Source organism: Brachyistius frenatus, unplaced genomic scaffold (genome assembly GCF_029030835.1).
Source record: "Brachyistius frenatus isolate BFR_SWC_R1_liver_20210118 unplaced genomic scaffold, ASM2903083v1 Contig_23, whole genome shotgun sequence".
Classification (NCBI taxonomy): Eukaryota; Metazoa; Chordata; class Actinopteri; family Embiotocidae; genus Brachyistius; species Brachyistius frenatus.
Window position 1 is genome coordinate 3,407,156 of NW_027210622.1, and position 16,348 is coordinate 3,423,503.

General features: G+C 39.8%; 3 protein-coding genes across 4 annotated transcripts; 1 reads left to right on the forward strand and 2 right to left on the reverse strand.

Annotated features, from left to right (window-relative positions):
* The first annotated feature begins 3,021 nt into the window (after positions 1-3,021).
* On the forward strand, positions 3,022-12,954 carry gtf2e2 (general transcription factor IIE, polypeptide 2, beta). The gene is made up of 7 exons (XM_069697388.1): positions 3,022-3,215; positions 9,234-9,316; positions 10,476-10,583; positions 11,039-11,221; positions 11,306-11,399; positions 12,150-12,265; positions 12,427-12,954. Exons 1-7 carry the CDS (start codon positions 3,056-3,058, stop codon positions 12,544-12,546), a joined length of 864 nt encoding a protein of 287 aa, XP_069553489.1. The 5' UTR covers positions 3,022-3,055; the 3' UTR covers positions 12,547-12,954.
* On the reverse strand, positions 4,499-8,445 carry smim18 (small integral membrane protein 18). 2 transcript variants are annotated; one of them, XM_069697387.1, is made up of 2 exons: positions 8,202-8,445; positions 4,499-5,681 (listed from the first exon to the last, which is right to left on the reverse strand). In XM_069697387.1, the coding sequence occupies exon 2, from the start codon at positions 5,671-5,673 to the stop codon at positions 5,359-5,361; it is 315 nt and encodes a 104-aa protein (XP_069553488.1). In that variant the 5' UTR covers positions 5,674-5,681; positions 8,202-8,445; the 3' UTR covers positions 4,499-5,358. The 2 variants fall into 2 exon arrangements, with proteins under 2 accessions (XP_069553488.1, XP_069553487.1); XM_069697386.1 differs by having other exon boundaries at positions 4,499-5,678; positions 8,202-8,442.
* A 477-nt stretch (positions 12,955-13,431) lies between the features above and the next one.
* LOC138620305 (dynactin subunit 6-like) lies at positions 13,432-16,300 on the reverse strand. Its single transcript, XM_069697389.1, has 7 exons — positions 16,214-16,300; positions 15,961-16,025; positions 15,674-15,779; positions 15,489-15,574; positions 15,319-15,366; positions 15,029-15,171; positions 13,432-13,755 (listed from the first exon to the last, which is right to left on the reverse strand). Exons 1-7 carry the CDS (start codon positions 16,240-16,242, stop codon positions 13,663-13,665), a joined length of 570 nt encoding a protein of 189 aa, XP_069553490.1. The 5' UTR covers positions 16,243-16,300; the 3' UTR covers positions 13,432-13,662.
* Between the last annotated feature and the right edge of the window lie 48 nt (positions 16,301-16,348).

The window sequence follows — 16,348 nt, forward strand, 5'->3', positions numbered from 1 at the left end:
TCTGAAACCAAGTTTTCACAGGCTTTAATCTGACAGACTAACAAACATGACAACACAGAAATACTGTTGAATAAAAGTTTGATGTACTTTGCCTAACAAAGCAACTGAATTCACAAAGGAAACACTGACAGGATGTTCAAGCCAATCAAACTAAAAAAGAAAGCTATGAAACACTCTGTTAACATCTAAGGAGCTTTGAAATTGAAACAAGTTTTTGCCTACTTCTTGAATAAAACAAGGAGACATCCTTTACTTTAAATCCTGAGGCATTTTGTCATTGTACAAAAGCTTATGCATGTGAGCCAGTTGAGTACTAATTTGGAAAAACTGTCTTCTATTCTGTTCCTTCAGCCTGAGTTGAATGCTAAGGTCCAGCTCTGTTCTGTGGTTTATATTCCACCCTCTGCTACTCCTGAGTGCTTAGCTCTTATTTTCTTCGGTGACCTGGCTGGACTGCAGCCTTATCTCGCTTCCTTTCTCAACTGATTACCCAGTAGTGGAATGGCCTTCCCTCCTCAGTCAGCAAAGTCTAGCTTCAGCTAGATGAAATGATGTATTCTGTTTCATAAAAACATGTCTGCAGTGTTTGGCCTTTTTAAACTGAAGTCTCCCATACAGCAAATCTACAGATGCAATGAGTAGTGACAAGTAAGGCTAGATCATGTCTATTGATCAATCTGTAAGAGAGACTATAGCTTAGTGATGGTCAACAGTGCAGTGTAGGCCCATTATAACAGTCATGTCCTTTAGAGAGTGGATTTTTCTTTTTCTTTTCAAGAAGTTTGTCTTGAAAAGACACCAGAGGACACCAATACGCTCCATGTACTATATGGGCTTGATCTCTGAACTCCTGGCCACCGTATTTGCTCAAGCTCAGTGGATGCCAGGGTTTACATCATTGCAATTTTTCACAGGGTCACACTGTTGATGACATGTTGGTACTTTATTTCAAATACATCTTTTGTTGCATCTAGGTTTTGATGCACCTATACACTTGAGATGTCTTTGCCTGTTTTTTTTGTCTAAGGTTTTATAAGTATTGTACTCGGATTCTGAAAAAACTGTACTTGTAACATTTGAAAATGGGACTTTGCGGCACTTCTTTTTTTTTTTTTTACCTTGAATTGAAAACTTGATCGGTGGTGCAGCACATCAATGCTTTATTTTTGTTTGTTACCCTCTTTCTTGCATTATGTCTGTCTGAGATGTTTTTTTTTCTCTAATGTCGCTGCATTGATGCAAAACTGTTGAATGATTCATCTTGAAAGCAAGAGAAAATTTGCGGTACTACTAATCCTTACCTTAAATATGTGAGAAGATCCATCAGATTTCACTGCACTGCTGATATGTGTGCACTGGAAATAACGAGAAATGTCTGTATTGAGGCAGTAGCTTAAGTGAACCACTAAGCGGCAATGTTGAGCCACGTATTCTTTGGCGACGACTCCAACCCTTTTTTCATGGACAAGTGCAGTGATTAAAGAACTATGCTCAGCATAACCACTGAGAAAATATATTCTGAATGATACCTCTCAAAAATATATTAAAAGAATAACATGACGTTATATTTATTTTCCTTTATCACTAAAGCTGAAGTAGCCTATTTTTTTATATTCTGAATGAGCTGTCCTTGCAAATGAAATCCCTTATAATTTGGACTACAAGTTATTTTTGTTTTGTAAAAATAATATTCAACAGTTGTTGTGGCTGGCTGCCATGGAATCAGACCGTTTGGCCGAAATCTGCCTCCCTTTAGGCTTTATTTAGTTTCTTTAGGGTTTTAGCCATTTTGGTTATATTCAGTGGGTAAAATACAGTCGTATGTACATACATATCAGCAGTGCAGTGAAATTTGAAAGATACTAATATACAATGTCTTTTTGCAGCAGGGTTTGTAGATAAACTACATATTTTCACTTTAAATATCACCCAAATAGGCCATGTGATCTGCCCTGGGGTGACGTTTGCATACATTGTATATCTCATCATATATATATTCTCGATTCTATTTTTTAATTATTTATTTTTTATAATAGCGTTTCCTTTTTCCTGCTGCAGTGGTATAACGCAAAGGCTGTTTGTTGTCTTTTTGAACTGGATTTTGAGGATTTAAAATCCAATTCAAAAAGACAACAAAACAGCCTGCGAGTTTTATTATTAAAGCACGTAATGACGTCACCCAAGGATTATCTGTCGGTATCCGACAAGTCGAACAAGAAAACGGAAGTGCAGCATGAGAAATGATGTGTGTGAAGTTTGTTAGCTTACCTTAACTTATATGATCATTTAAAGGAGCGAGAAAAACGACGATTTGCAGGAAGGAAGCCGTCTGCTTGATCTTCTCCGTCATTAGTCAGGCCTCTTGGGACTAATCCGTCAACCTCCTCTCAGGTATCGTTCAGTAAAATAACGTTGGGCATGCTAGTGCTAGGCTAACTACGAGCCAGTGTCAGACTGGGTCGTTACGTTTGCTTTCATCTAAAACTGATGCAAAACAGTCAGTAACATTAAGTAAATTAGACAACGCGAGTCAGTCTTGGTGTTTTCATTGTCTCAAAAAATTAAAAAAAAGCCCCAGCGTCAGGCTATTTCTTTATCAGGTGCTTGTAGTCAAACTGCTTGGTCTTTGGCTTTGTGCAGGAAGCTGCCCATGTCTGCTGTGTGTCATGTAATTTGCCTACAATTGAAGCAACAGAAAACATAGACACACAGCTACCTCTGTATATTGTCCCTCTGGACTCAGAAGATCATTTCTGGCACCCTAAAGTGGGTAATCCAAATATTTTTTGCAGCTCCTGCATCTGTGACGGTATGAAAACACATGAATCCTCGCCCATCTCCTCTTTACTCATTTAAACGTATTTGGTTTATTACGACATGTCTGCCTTAACAACTGGGCTTTGTTTGGCGAGTGTTGGTAAGAACTGAAAAGTAATATCTTGAAAAGTTAAAACTGCACAAATATCTTGTAATGTGTTAAATTGTTTTGGGTTTCATCTTTGTCAGATTGTGTCTGTTTTTAAAAAAATATATATTTTGGGTGCTGGCAGCCGGGATGGATCCAGCTCTACTGAGGGAGCGTGAGCTGTTCAAGAAAAGAGCACTTTCTACTCCAGCTGTAGAGAAGAGACAGGCTGCATCAGACTCTGGATCACACAAGAAGAAGAAACCCAAATTCGACAAGGAGAGCTCCTCCGGGTCCAAACACAGCACCGGTAGGTGAAGCATATTTTCTTCAAATGGATTACATTATTACATTCAAGCCATTGGCAAATAAAATTCCCATAATGGCAATTAAACCTAGTACCGCCAGGTAAATCTCTCTGTATTTCACAGTATACAGAGTTTCTAAATCTGGTGTCTGGTGAAACATTTGTGCTTTGGGCGCATATTGGCCATGATCTAGGGGCAGAGCATGTGCACCTGAGACCTCCGCCGGCTGAGCTGGCTAACTTCTGGTTCAGCCCCACGTTAACTTGAATGGGGCCAAAAAAGTTCAAATGCATGGCTTTTCTAAACTTTCGAAATGTCATTGTACCGAATGGCTCAAATTCTGAGAGTGAAACAAATCATTTTGTGTGGATTGTGACTCTTTTTATTTCATTCATCCACAGTTTTTATAACTGCGACATAAGCTCATGTCAACAAGGTTTTTATTATCACTCTCACTGGCAGAAGCAGGAGACAACCTGCACTACAGGTTTAAAATGACTGTGACAGACAGGCTTAAAAACTAGATTAATAGAATGTGATTTTCACATTTTAATGCCCGTGCTTTTTGATTTGTAAGATGATACAGACACCAAATACAGTAATGCAGTCTGATGCTGAGGATTAAAAAAAAAAGGCCACTGCCCCAGCTTTTATTTTAAAAGTAGAAGAAAGAATCTAACAGCATGACCCTTTACCACCGGGTCTAATTGAACAGGTGACGCTCTGCTCACTCAAATGTAGTTACACAATTTGTCTCGTATGTTCAAGTCATTTGTTGTACTTTGAATGAATGAATCGGTTCCCCCTTGTGCACAAATCTAATTCTGCTCTCAGAAATCCGTGCCCTGACTTGCAGTGTGTAGAACTCCGAATTACTTTTTGTCAAATCCTTTGTTGTCAGTGTACTTCCACATACATCAGTATTTAGGTTAGGTTAGGTAGTTACTTTATACTACCTATTTATATAGCTGCTACAGAGTGTTTCATTATGTCATTATGCTGCGTGAGCTAATAACACTCACAAATGGTGCCAGTTTCTCTAGAAAGCTATAACATGATTTTCAAATATGAGAAGCCTTTCCAAATGTGATTTACTTCTTTATACAGTAGGTTACTTATTACAAAACCCTAATACTGCTGGGAGCACTGCAGCATGGCGTTGTATCGTAATACAACATTTCAGATTTGGATTTTGAGCAGTGGCCTGTTGTCTTCCCATGCAAGCTTGAAACTTCAGTATATTTACCAAGAACCAGTTACTTGGAGCAGAAAAAAAACAAACATAATACAGTGACAATTTATTAGGCATGGTGTGGTAAGGCATATGAAATCATACAGTGTGCTCAATATGACTTGATAAAAGTACATCACTGTGCAGCAACCAAACTTGTCATGAGATAATGTTTTAGTGCCAAACATGTAAACACCACCGGCATACAATTTACTGAAGAACAGAGAAATATAGGCTTCATCCAAAGCAACGATCATATCCAACTTAGCTTGATTCATATTAAACCAGGATATTTGAGTTCTCGGTTTTGGACATCATTTTTATACACTTATACTTATAGAAGTTCATTTGCATCCAGCAGGTCACAAGTATGTGAAATACTCACAGGGCAGTTGTTGTTGTTTTTACTCGCTGATTTTGGGTCTTATTTGTGATTTTAATGTTACCCATGTTTTGGCCACTCAAATTTATACTCCATTAAAAAAAACAGAAAACAAAGCAAGAACAGGCCCTCGTAACTTAACATTTTCTGGCTCAGCCTTCATTGTTAAGTATCTCAAACTTGTGTTTTCTAGTACTATCTCTATCCAGGTGCGATTTCTTTCTTCTAGCAGTATTTCTGGTGTAAATTATGGCTTTCAGTGTCTGCTGTAAATGTGTGAAGATTCCCTCTGAACTGAAAGGAAAAGTTGAGACTCGCTCCAAACCAGTGTCCCCCTTTCTTGTTTAGATTGCTCTCATTCCATATTTTGTATCTTTCCTCAGTATCCCCCTAATTTGTGAGAAAATGAATCACTTTTTGACAGTTTGAGGTCTTTTTTTTTCTCTCAGGGAATGGTTCGTCGCTGTGGTATCGGTCAATTCAGCAATATACCTAAATTCCAGCTTTTCATTTTTCTTCATCCTCGCCGCCCCTATACCACCTCATTGTGGGAGTCCGGCTCCTTGCAAATGCCGGTCATGAGCCTGCTGCAGCTCCCCGGCCCTTCCTCCTGTAGCTGGTGGTGTGTTTTCCCTTTGGCACAGCACCCACAGTCCAGTAGCTCATAAAGCACAGCCAAGGCAGCCAGGGATAGGACAGTGAGGATGAAAAGCAGAAGGATGATGAAGCAGGCCACATTCCAGCCATCATGGAATGGATAGACTTCTTGGACCTGAGAGGAGATGTGGGACAGAAGGACGGCCTCAGGGAGATTACTTGGGTGTATAGTGGTTGTGATGTTGGCCATGATTTCTGCTTGGAAACAACAAAAACATGAAGAAAGACAGTTTGTTAATGTCTGTGACAGTGTTTGGTTTTGGTTTTTCACTGCAGAACAAATTAGAAAGTGAAGGTGATGGTTGTAATAGTTGTTTTCTTGGTGGGAGAGTGATTAATAACTGAAAGTAATGGAAGAATTGCCCTTCAGGGCACACCAGTTAGGATTCTCTGACTTTTAAATGTGACACAAAAACTTCAACTGGATGTTGCAGGCTCTGTTGTGCCAGACCTTTAGAATCATTTGCTCCTAATAATTATAAATATTAAACAGAAGGCACAAAGGAAAACCCATGTCCTCCTCATAAAACAATCAGAGCTTCACAGGTAAATTGCTGTTACGTGATTAGTGTACTAATACATCATGATCAGTCATGCAGGGTATCATGTTGTAAAAAGATCAAGTGCAGTGTTGATATTTGCTCAAAAAGTCCCCAGGTTTATCTGTCACCACAGAAAGCATCTTTAGTTGAATGAGAAGACAGTGTGTTATTGGAGCAAAATGTTATACTGCAAAAGAGCAGAAACCCTACTGAGACCATCTGCTCCAAACAAAAATAGATTTAAAAGCCTTTTAGAAAGGAGAGCTGCACCATGAAATGTAGCGGCTACACTTCTCTTTTGCGACTCTTCAGCCATAACGTCTGGCACAAATGTTGAAGTGAAGGAGCTGAAATCTAATAATGAATTTAAAGGATGTTCATCACTCACTGTGCACAGTGTCGTACCATTTGTCCCTCCTCATCTATCCTTTCACATTTCCAGCCAAATCCTCCCATTTTTACATCCTCAGGGAACAGCTCACCAGTTTCTCTGCCCACATACATGCTCTTAACACGCACGTATGTATGCACACAATCACATTCTGAAACCAAGGCAGCTCACCTGGGTCACTTGAGTGGAGTGCAGAAAGAAGTTGAGGAAGAGGAGCACAAGTGCTTGTCTTTACATCAGACCAGTGATTCCCAACCTGCAGCTCACGAGGCTCCACATGGTGAGAACCCAAGTTTGTGGTGGCTGCAGTTGTCTCAAGAGGTCCCACATTTTCACCTCAGGATCAACATGTGTAATTTATAGTCTTGTATTGGTATCCGAAATGATCATATTATGTTGTAACCTACAGTCTATGGCTGTAGCCTAAATCTTGTAAGAGTGCAGCTATAAATTGCAGTTCTATGGGTCAGTGTGCTGGACGGGGACTTTTTAAGAGATGGTTTCCTTTCAGTTTATTTTGTGGTTGTTGTTTTTATAAGAAAATGGACAGTGTATGACAGGCGCGCTTCTGAACACTTATGTTGCATTGATGAATTTTTAATGGGGATCTGCCAGCAGCATTGGATTTTGCGAGATACAAATTTTCCCCACTTGCTTACAACATACTTAAACTACACTGTTATGGATTGATTTAAATCAGACAAGATAAGACACACAAAACGATTATGGATGAGTCCCAGAGTTGACTGCTTTTACTGTGAGCAGGTAATTGGTTTATGGTTACAGACTGAAGCACGTGTTTACAGTGTGTTAAGTGTTCTGTGATATTTTCTTTTCAGTTGATGCAACCTAACTCCCTGTACCATGCTTGCATTGTCTTATTGCTGACCCAGCTCGTAACATCAATTTCACTTCAACTCATTGCCATGACAACAACCTCTTTCACTAATTTGTCTCGCCTAAACTCCCACTCTCCCCTCTCCTCCCTCCCCCGTGGTCTCTCTCCTCCTTTCTTTTGTCAGAGTAGTCACACAGATAGGGGCAGATTGGCTCCCTGCAGCATCTGTTATCTCCCCCCTAAATGAGCCCCACCCCAGCCCAGCCAGGCTGTAAAGGTGTTGTAGGACTAGATGCTTCTCTCTCTCCCCCCTCCCCCTCTCTCACACACACACACACACACACACACACACACACACACACACACACACACACACACACACACACACACACACACACTCCTAAAGCCTCTGGCTGACTCCTCACAGCTGTCAAGCCCTCATTGATTTGTCTCGAGCACTTCATTTTGCACCGAGTCAAGCATTTCCACAAACACTGACACGGTGCTCATGAGTGCACGAGCACAGAAACACTGAGTTGGTATTCAAGTGGAAAGAGCACAGACAGACAGATCCATGTTTATTTAATCCGCTGTGTGCTTGTACAGTCTTGGCCTCAATATTACAGTTTCCACCTAAATATCGTGGCTTTGTCTTGTTACAGAACAAATCAAATTTCCCATGAATAGTTGCTAGATGTGGTGGTTTTTAATCTGGGATTTCTTCATTGCAGAAGGATTTGGCATCATGAATAGATAAGCTGCGTTTAAAGATGTATGATTCACCCTGTAAATGCTGGAGCACTCACATAGTCGTAGCTTCACAGTGAGACCAAGAGCAGCCTACAGCCTGTAGCTTGAATTCATGCTGTGGATTAATATGATCTGTTGATGGCACAACACTTAAACATTATTCAGGGTATGCGTTTCTGAAAAAGATGCAGACTCACCTGTGTCTGGCTCAGGCTTTAGAGGATGCAAGTCAAGGGATGCTCTCCCCTGTTTTTTGGTGCTCCACCTATCCCTCCGGGTTTCCACTTTCTCCCTCCTCCACGTTCACTCCTCGACCTGTTTTCCTCCCGAGCACTTTCATGCACACTTCAGCGGTCGCTCGTGCACTCGATCTCTTCCTCCGCCACTCCTTGCAGCTCTACATGTCTCAGCTCAACGGCACGGGCTGCTCTTCGTCATTGGCTCTCTCCTCTTAGCCCTGCCTCTGCACCATTCGTTAACCGGCCTGTCACAATTTCGGCGTCCTGCCCCCTGTGCAGCTCGCAGCGACAGAAGCTCCCGCCCACACCGTGAATCATTCATGAATCAGTGTGTTTTCAGCCGTGATTGGCGAGTGCTTGAGCCCAGACCTCAGACAGCCTCCAGTGCAGAGCAGCATTATTGGACTCCAGCGGAGAAAACGAGCAGCTGGCTGTACTTCAAATCACTATCATCACACTGCTCTCATGTATACGAACGCTGTCGTACTTTATTAGTACAATCACCTCGGTCAGCCACATTGTTGTACCGCTTGACATGCCCCTTCGTTACCATGAACACATCAACATGGCCACTGTAGATTATTTTGAGTTAATTTTCATGTCCTGCTGCCATATACAGTATATTCACCAGCTTGATGAATGTGTGTTAATGGCAGCTGGGAGCAGTCCACAACAAAATACACAATTTATTCCTGTTTGAGTTAAGTTTGCATCGAGGTACAGTGACACACTGCTTTAGGTAATTACTTTCCCTTTAAAAAAAAAAAAAAAAAATCAATTTTAAAGAATTACAGCAACAAAAGGTATTGATGGGAAAAACTAAAGAGTGAGCAAAACAATGCAGTTTGTTTTGTTTTTCACTGGATTGTTTGTCGATAGGAAAATGTCACAAAATGCATGCAACTAAATTAAAAATTGTAACCTGAATAAACAAAGATCAGTGAGTCCCCTGGTTGTCGGCCTTAAACATTTTTCTCTTTTTCTCCACAGAATCTAGTAATGGCAACTTCAACATCAAGACGAGCTCCGGGTACAAGTTTGGCTGCCTGGCCAAGATAGTCAATTATATGAAGGTAACTGTGTGGCGATGTTTAGGTTTTTAGGAAGGGAATGTTGTCTTAGCCGTTTAGGTGTGATCGTATTAAGCTTTTAAGTCTTAGCATCCATGATGGCAACTGGTTTGAATGTCCCAAACAATTGGATAATCACCTGATTGAATTTATTTGAGCTGACCGAAATAGTTTTGCGTAATCTTTAGAACTGTTTACATTCATTTATATAAAAACAGCTGGATGAAGCCAACAAATATCACATTTCTGTCACTATTTCCAGAACCTTTTCCACCGTTTGAGGTTTGACTGGAGCTCTTTTAATGACATTTCATTGTGCCCCTTTCTTCTTCTGCAGTTTATTTGCTCGAGTGGAGCGTTAACGCCAATATAGAACAGTGTTTCTTTTGATTATTGGTACCTGTCATTGCTTGTAATTTCTTTGTATATTTCAGTAATAGGCTTTTGCATAACAAAGTTATTAATGTCAAACATATTTTCACTTCTAAACTTCATTGTTCAGTGTCAATAAATGCCTCTTCTTCAGAATATGCATGTGTAGCATTACACTATGATTAAGCTAGTACGGTAACAGTGGCATAAAATAAACAAAAAAAAGACAAATTATTTATCACAATTATTTGGTTGACAAGTAATTGTCAACTACTCGCAACAGCATCGACTCAATTGCTAGATGTGAAGCCTGTCGTCCTCTCCATCACAGCTCTTTAAAAGTTGTTGTCTTTTGTGACAGCCGAGTGAGTCAGTTGTGTCCGCTGTGACATTTGGTCCCCAGTCTTTCTTTTTGTATGTAAACAACTTGTTTATCATGCTGTTGCTCTGCAGAGAGGCAGCCAGGCCCTGTCACACTAGCTGTCTGACTCATCCCTTTCTGCTGAACTCGCACTCAACTTGACAGATTTTCCTTGAATGTGTGCATTTCTCGTGCCATCTGTTGAATGCTCAGTTTTAAAATGTGTGAAATACCCTGACTGTTGCGTGTAAGACACTAAAATGTTGTGGACATTTGGCTAAAACCCGGTCAGTGGCAGAGGACAAAGAACTTCTCCCATAAAATAAGAACTATATCAAATGTAATCCTGTTGCTTGTTGCTGACTCTGTGTTGTTGTTGTTGTTGTTTTTTAATGTAAACCTGTGTGCTTTTCTGTCCGTACCTCTCAGACAAGGCATCAGAATGGTGACACGCACTTCCTGACCCTTGATGAGATTCTGGATGAGACCAAACTTCTTGACATCAGCATGAAACAGAAACAATGGCTCATGACTGAGGTGTGTTCCTGCCTTTTTGAATACCACACTTTTATAATTTATGGTCTGGAGTGCTCCACCGTTTCACTCGACTCTCCCTCACCTGAAGTCTAAACAGTACTTGTTTCATCTGTAAGCTGACGTTGGATACTTGCATCAATTATTCTCATCCACATAGATCCTGTATGTAGCAAACAAAGGAAGCACTGAGTAGCAGCTGGGTGATAACACACTTCATGCAACATTAAATACCATGGTTATAATATTCTTGTTCAAATGGAAAACTGTTAGTGAAGAAAAAAATTGGCACTACTGAAGCTGAAAACTTTATTTCTTAATTTTTTTAAAAGATAATTGCAACACAAGATGTAGGTTTTTATCCTACGTTGTTTATTTTTAATGGGGGAAATGTAGAATAGTTCTGCACATCACATACGACTAACGGAATCTACTTTGCTTCTATCTGCCAATCTCAGGCCCTGGTCAACAACCCAAAAATTGATGTCCGGGATGGGACGTATGGCTTCAAGCCCAAGTACAACCTGAAAGACAAGAAAGCCTTACTGAGGCTGCTGGACAAACACGACCAGCTGGGCCTGGGAGGAGTGCTGCTGGATGACGTAGAGGAGGGACTGCCCAACTCAGCCAAAGCCATCAAGGTCACAAATATAATTGATGCTATTTGCCACCCACGTGATGAGTAATTTGGACAGAGAAATGACCTGTCGTGTGCTTGTTCACAGGCTTTGGGAGATCAGATCATCTTTGTAACAAAACCAGATAAGAAAAAGATCCTATTCTACAACGACAAACATTGCCAGTTTGCTGTGGATGAAGGTGAGCATCAGGCAGCTTCGTCTGCCGGTTGAGAAATGACTCGCTCTTTCTTTCCGTGTGTTGATCTCTGTGTGGACTTTGTGTCTGTAAGGCTCTCTTAATTTAAAAGATCTGGCAAATAAATTGTTGAAGTTGTCATTTAAAAATACAAAACATTCAACTTTAACATAGACTTGTGTTTAAATGAGCCTTTTTTACCATTTCATATTGTAAAATAAATGTATTTTTCGTAAATAGTTTCTCTAATTTAACAAAATAAGCTTCTTGGTTTGGTTCAATTTGGAGGCAGGTCGACGGCATGCAAGTGTGTCTTGTGTCTTTCTGCATACAAATAAATGAGAAGCAAATTTCGGCGTTATTGCACCATAGGACTTGCATCAAAACTTAAGACGGTCGTACTGATTTCTGCGAATGCACTCAGCCCTCAACCCTGAATTGTCACTTCCATTAACGTCAATGTCTTTATAATACTAAAGTACTGAAAATCAAATGAGTTGGCAAAACCCTTCATGCATTTTGACCTGGATTGTTTTCCTGATTTCACTGGTGTTCATTTAGTTATGTTGCTGTGATTCACCATACTTTTATGTTGAATGCAGTTATTTAGATATGTGGGAAAACCCATTCCTAAGTACATTTAGATTTTCTTCCATTTGTGCTGGTTGCTTTGTGTTACTTTGTATGTTTGGTGTTAATTTGGTGTCCAGCTCTCGTGTACTTCTCGTTCCGACTCTTCGCTCTCATTTGTAGAATTTCAGAAGCTGTGGAGGAGTGTTCCAGTCGACTCCATGGATGAAGAGAAGATTGATGAGTACCTGAAGAAACAAGGCATCTCCTCCATGCAAGAAACCGGACCAAAGAAAGTGGTCAGTGCCTTCTTGTCCCGCATCCACCTGATTTCCATTCTAACAAATCTAAATAAACATGCCCTGATTTATTTCACTGGAAATAAAGGCATTAATATTCAATAGTGGCATTTGTACCTTCTCGAGCATCTTGGTCCGAGCTAATTGTGTTCTCCCTGCAGTTACCAGTTCAAAAGAGAAAGAAGCAAGGTGGGCAGAGGAAGAGACACTTTAAGACCCACAACAACCATTTGGCAGGAGTACTGGAGGACTATTCAGAAGGCGTGCCTGTGAAGAAGTGAGATCTTTTCACTCACTAGTCTGTAACTCAGAAATGGCTGGAGATGGAGATAAGAGACCCTGACCTCACTACGATACAAAAACTTCTCATGGCTGTGTAATATCCAAGAAACCAGCTTTCCTTTTCCTTTCTTTCCATTTCCTCCCAGTGATCAGTGGTCCTGCATTACATGCAGTGAATAGAAACTGTAACGTGGAATCCCTCTCAGTTTGTTTATTGATCAATCATAACTGAAGGACTCTGGAAGAAGAGAGTACTGAGATCATTGATGTCACTGAATGGCCCTTTTTAAAAAAAAAAAAAAAAAACTACCACTCTTAAAGGAGGCAACACAACCATACTGTTGAAATGTAAATGAGGCTTAAATGTGTAAATACTTTTGTCATCATTTAATTTACTATTTCGCAAAGAGGTGCGTCGACGGTTTTATTTGAAGCCACCATCCATCTTCTTTATAGGAGTCACAAACAGCAGCTTGTTGTGCAGCGCATCACTTCTAAGTCTCATCCAGCACAAAACATCCTCATTTCAAATGCTTTTACTTTGCAGCACCATGGCATAGTGGTTTCAAATATTTAAATTTTTCAACTTATTTTAATAAAGTACATTGTTACACAACACTGCCTCAATTCTATTAGATCAATTCGTTGCCATTTTAATTGCCAACATGAAGTATTTGTTGTATATAAAATTCAAATCTAGAATCAATGCAAATACTTAAAATAATTCATTTAACATTGTTATATTCTCCTATTTATATAATGTGAACGTTGACTGAAAACATCCTCCTAATTCCTGTGTATTCTTATTATTTACACTATTTAAAGCCTGTTGAAAAAAGTACTCGTAACTGCTATGATTATAAATTAGTACATTCGGGACACCGAATAATTAATTATTTAATTAATCATAGAAAAGAGTACATCAGCTAAGCAAGATAAGGATGAATCTTAATCTGATGTTGGAGTCCGCAATATAAAATATCAGTAAGTGAGAAACAATTACTGACAGGCTAGGTACATATTATATAATTATATACATTCATGTTTTTTTATTTTCCAGAAGGAGCCATTTAAACCTAGGTTTGTGAGCCATTTACAATTCAAAAAGTAAAGTTTTAGCTGGCTGTTTGGCCTGCTTTAACAGTTTTCTTCAAATGGTGGTAGTTCGGCAAAATCTTCATAAGAAAGTCCAGCTGAAGAGTCTGTGGCTGTAAGAATAAAATAGACATGTTAATGAGGGAAAATACACACAAAGAAGTGTAATTTAGGGCTTTCAAACCTAAACATTAGGCAGTTGGACACATGGAAATCCTGCACCTACTTAAAACTACTTTATACCTGAAATACCTCTATATTATTTTACTGGGGGAAAAAAATGCAGTATTGTGACAAATATCAGTCTGTTAAATCATAGTTGCATAATGCAGATCAAGTTGTATTGCTTATTACTATAAGTGTAGTAAAGAGGAACATTAAAAAAAAAACACGAGGCCTCATGTTTGAGGTTCCGTTTATGCTTGTACGTAATATGTATTTCACACTAGAGCTTCAACGATTACTTGACTCGGTTAATAGAAAATACTGGAAAGCTATTTTGTAAATCGGGTAGTTGTCTTTAGTTTTTTTTTTTTTTAAATGAGAAAAAAAATTCTGATACCAGCTTCGTAACTGAATATTTTCTGGTTCCTTTTGTCCTACATGATCCTAAATTGAATATCAACTGGCTGTGAACTGTCTGTAAGGACAAAACCAGACATTTTAGGCTGCACATTGGGCTTTGGTACACACTGGTTGACATTTTAAAAAGATCCAACAGCTGGTTGATTAACTAAGAAAATAATCAGCAGATCAATTAATAAAAGAATAATTGTCATTTTGCTTACAGCGTGGCAAAATGGACAATTTATTTTCATACTTTTATAAGTAGGAGCTTTTCAGACATTAAAGCATTGCTGACAAAGGTAAAGAAATATTGCAGTACTGAAGTGACGCTGCCAAAAACAGTGTTAATCCTGTAGTGCTCATCTGTCAAGGCTGTAAGTAATAATTTAAAAATCATTACATACGGTCTAAAATGTATCTGAATTAGTTGATACCAATACCAAAATCTATTGGGTCTAGTTTGGAAACATAAAAGCATAGCTCACACGCGGTACCATGTTTATAGCACGTCTTGGCAGATGCATAAAATGCACAGAACTATGTCATGGATATTATGTTTTTACGAAAAGTCCCCTTCAGAAGAAGTGGATCCAGTAGCTCGAAAACCTGTACAACTACTTTGCAGTACTAAAACGCCCTCTTCCAACTACAGTATCCAGTTACCGTGACAGGGGGACACCTCTCTGACAAGAGTCTCTACGGTAAAAACCTACATTTAATTTGTCCACTTGAAAGCACAAGATATATAATTCATAATGCCCACCGCAAGCCAGGGAACTTGGCTGCACTTCACATGTTGCCAATCATTCATGTCCATACCTGCGGTCTCTCCGTCTGAACCCGCCTCATACATCCGGAGCCGTAAATGACCGTGTTCTCGGGTATGACCTCGCAGGTGTTGACCTGGCAGAAAGCTCCGATGATGCAGCCACTGGTGAGGATCACGTTCCTGCCGACGTCAGCTGAGGACAACAACAACAACAACAACAACACGGAGGATATTTGATACGGGGTTAGTAACTTCATCCACACAATCTGTCCCTCTCTGTAGATGCACATCTCTCCACGATCGAACACTTGACAGGCAAACGATGACGTGAACACCTCACCTTTAGATTCTATCACGTTGTTGTCGCCAATTTTCAGGGCTTGTGATACTGTTTGTTGTCTGTTAGGGGGAAAAAACAGGGTTTCGGCAGCAAAGATTCATCCAATGGTTACAATTTGAAATCACTTATGAAAAAAAAAAAAAAAGGGACTGGACGAGTCAAAAGGATACCGCAGCCAACTTCAAATACATTGTTGATGCCGATGGTCATTGTCTTTGGTTCCACCTCGGAATCGGGTGTGATATTTTCAGGGTAACTGTGGGGGAAGAACAAACACGTTTGCAGGTAGTAATGATGTCAGGCTGATTTCTGAGCAGAGACACGTGGAAACAGGTCCAGAGATTCCTCAACTTACCTGTTAATGATCAGAGCTTGCTCCTCAATCAAATTGCCTTCTCCGATCACGATGGGTCCTGCCTCTGCAATGATGCGAGCTTTAGGATGGACGACTGTCCTTGGGCCTGAGACAATAAGGATTTGGTTGGTGTCGTTAAATCACGCACACTTTCAAGTAAATCTGCAAAATCCTGTCAGCGGGGCTGATTAGCTTTGAGGTATTTAAAAAAAAAAAAAAATACAAAAAAAAAATGCAGGTTCTTTTTAACCCATCAGCGGAAAGTTAACACATATAGAACATCTTACCGATGGTAACATCTCCTCTGATTTCGCTTTCGACACAAACTACGGCCCCAGCGGCTATTTTGACACTGAAAAAAAAAAGAGGACAGAGAAAAAAAAATATGTTAAAAACTGTTAGCTAACGTTGCTAGCTAGCAACTTCGCTAAACTGTCTTACTACATGATTACTTCATTTTAGCTATTCAGTCATGTTTGTTATGATATTCAAATTGAAGTAAACTATTACAAGTCATCTCCAGACAACTATTTACAGTACCTTTTCTGGGAATTTTGTTTGTCTGCCATTGTGATAAATGGAGTCGGATGGGAGGCGACGTTGATTCACTCGGTCATCGATTCAGAATCCTCGCTATTTTTTTGTGCGTTTGCGCATGCGCTTATCAAAATAATA

Excerpts from the sequence above, each read along its gene's own strand:
- gtf2e2 (XM_069697388.1), top strand. The coding sequence starts at position 3,056 with ATGGATCCAGCTCTACTGAGGGAGCGTGAGCTGTTCAAGAAAAGAGCA. Across the intron at positions 3,216-9,233 it reads CGGGTCCAAACACAGCACCG|AATCTAGTAATGGCAACTTC; the intron begins GTAGGTGAAGCA and ends TTTTCTCCACAG. Across the intron at positions 11,400-12,149 it reads CCAGTTTGCTGTGGATGAAG|AATTTCAGAAGCTGTGGAGG; the intron begins GTGAGCATCAGG and ends TCTCATTTGTAG.
- smim18 (XM_069697387.1), bottom strand. The coding sequence starts at position 5,673 with ATGGCCAACATCACAACCACTATACACCCAAGTAATCTCCCTGAGGCC.
- LOC138620305 (XM_069697389.1), bottom strand. The coding sequence starts at position 16,242 with ATGGCAGACAAACAAAATTCCCAGAAAAG. Across the intron at positions 16,026-16,213 it reads AAACAAAATTCCCAGAAAAG|TGTCAAAATAGCCGCTGGGG; the intron begins GTACTGTAAATA and ends TTTTTTTTTCAG. Across the intron at positions 15,780-15,960 it reads CAGAGGAGATGTTACCATCG|GCCCAAGGACAGTCGTCCAT; the intron begins GTAAGATGTTCT and ends TTATTGTCTCAG.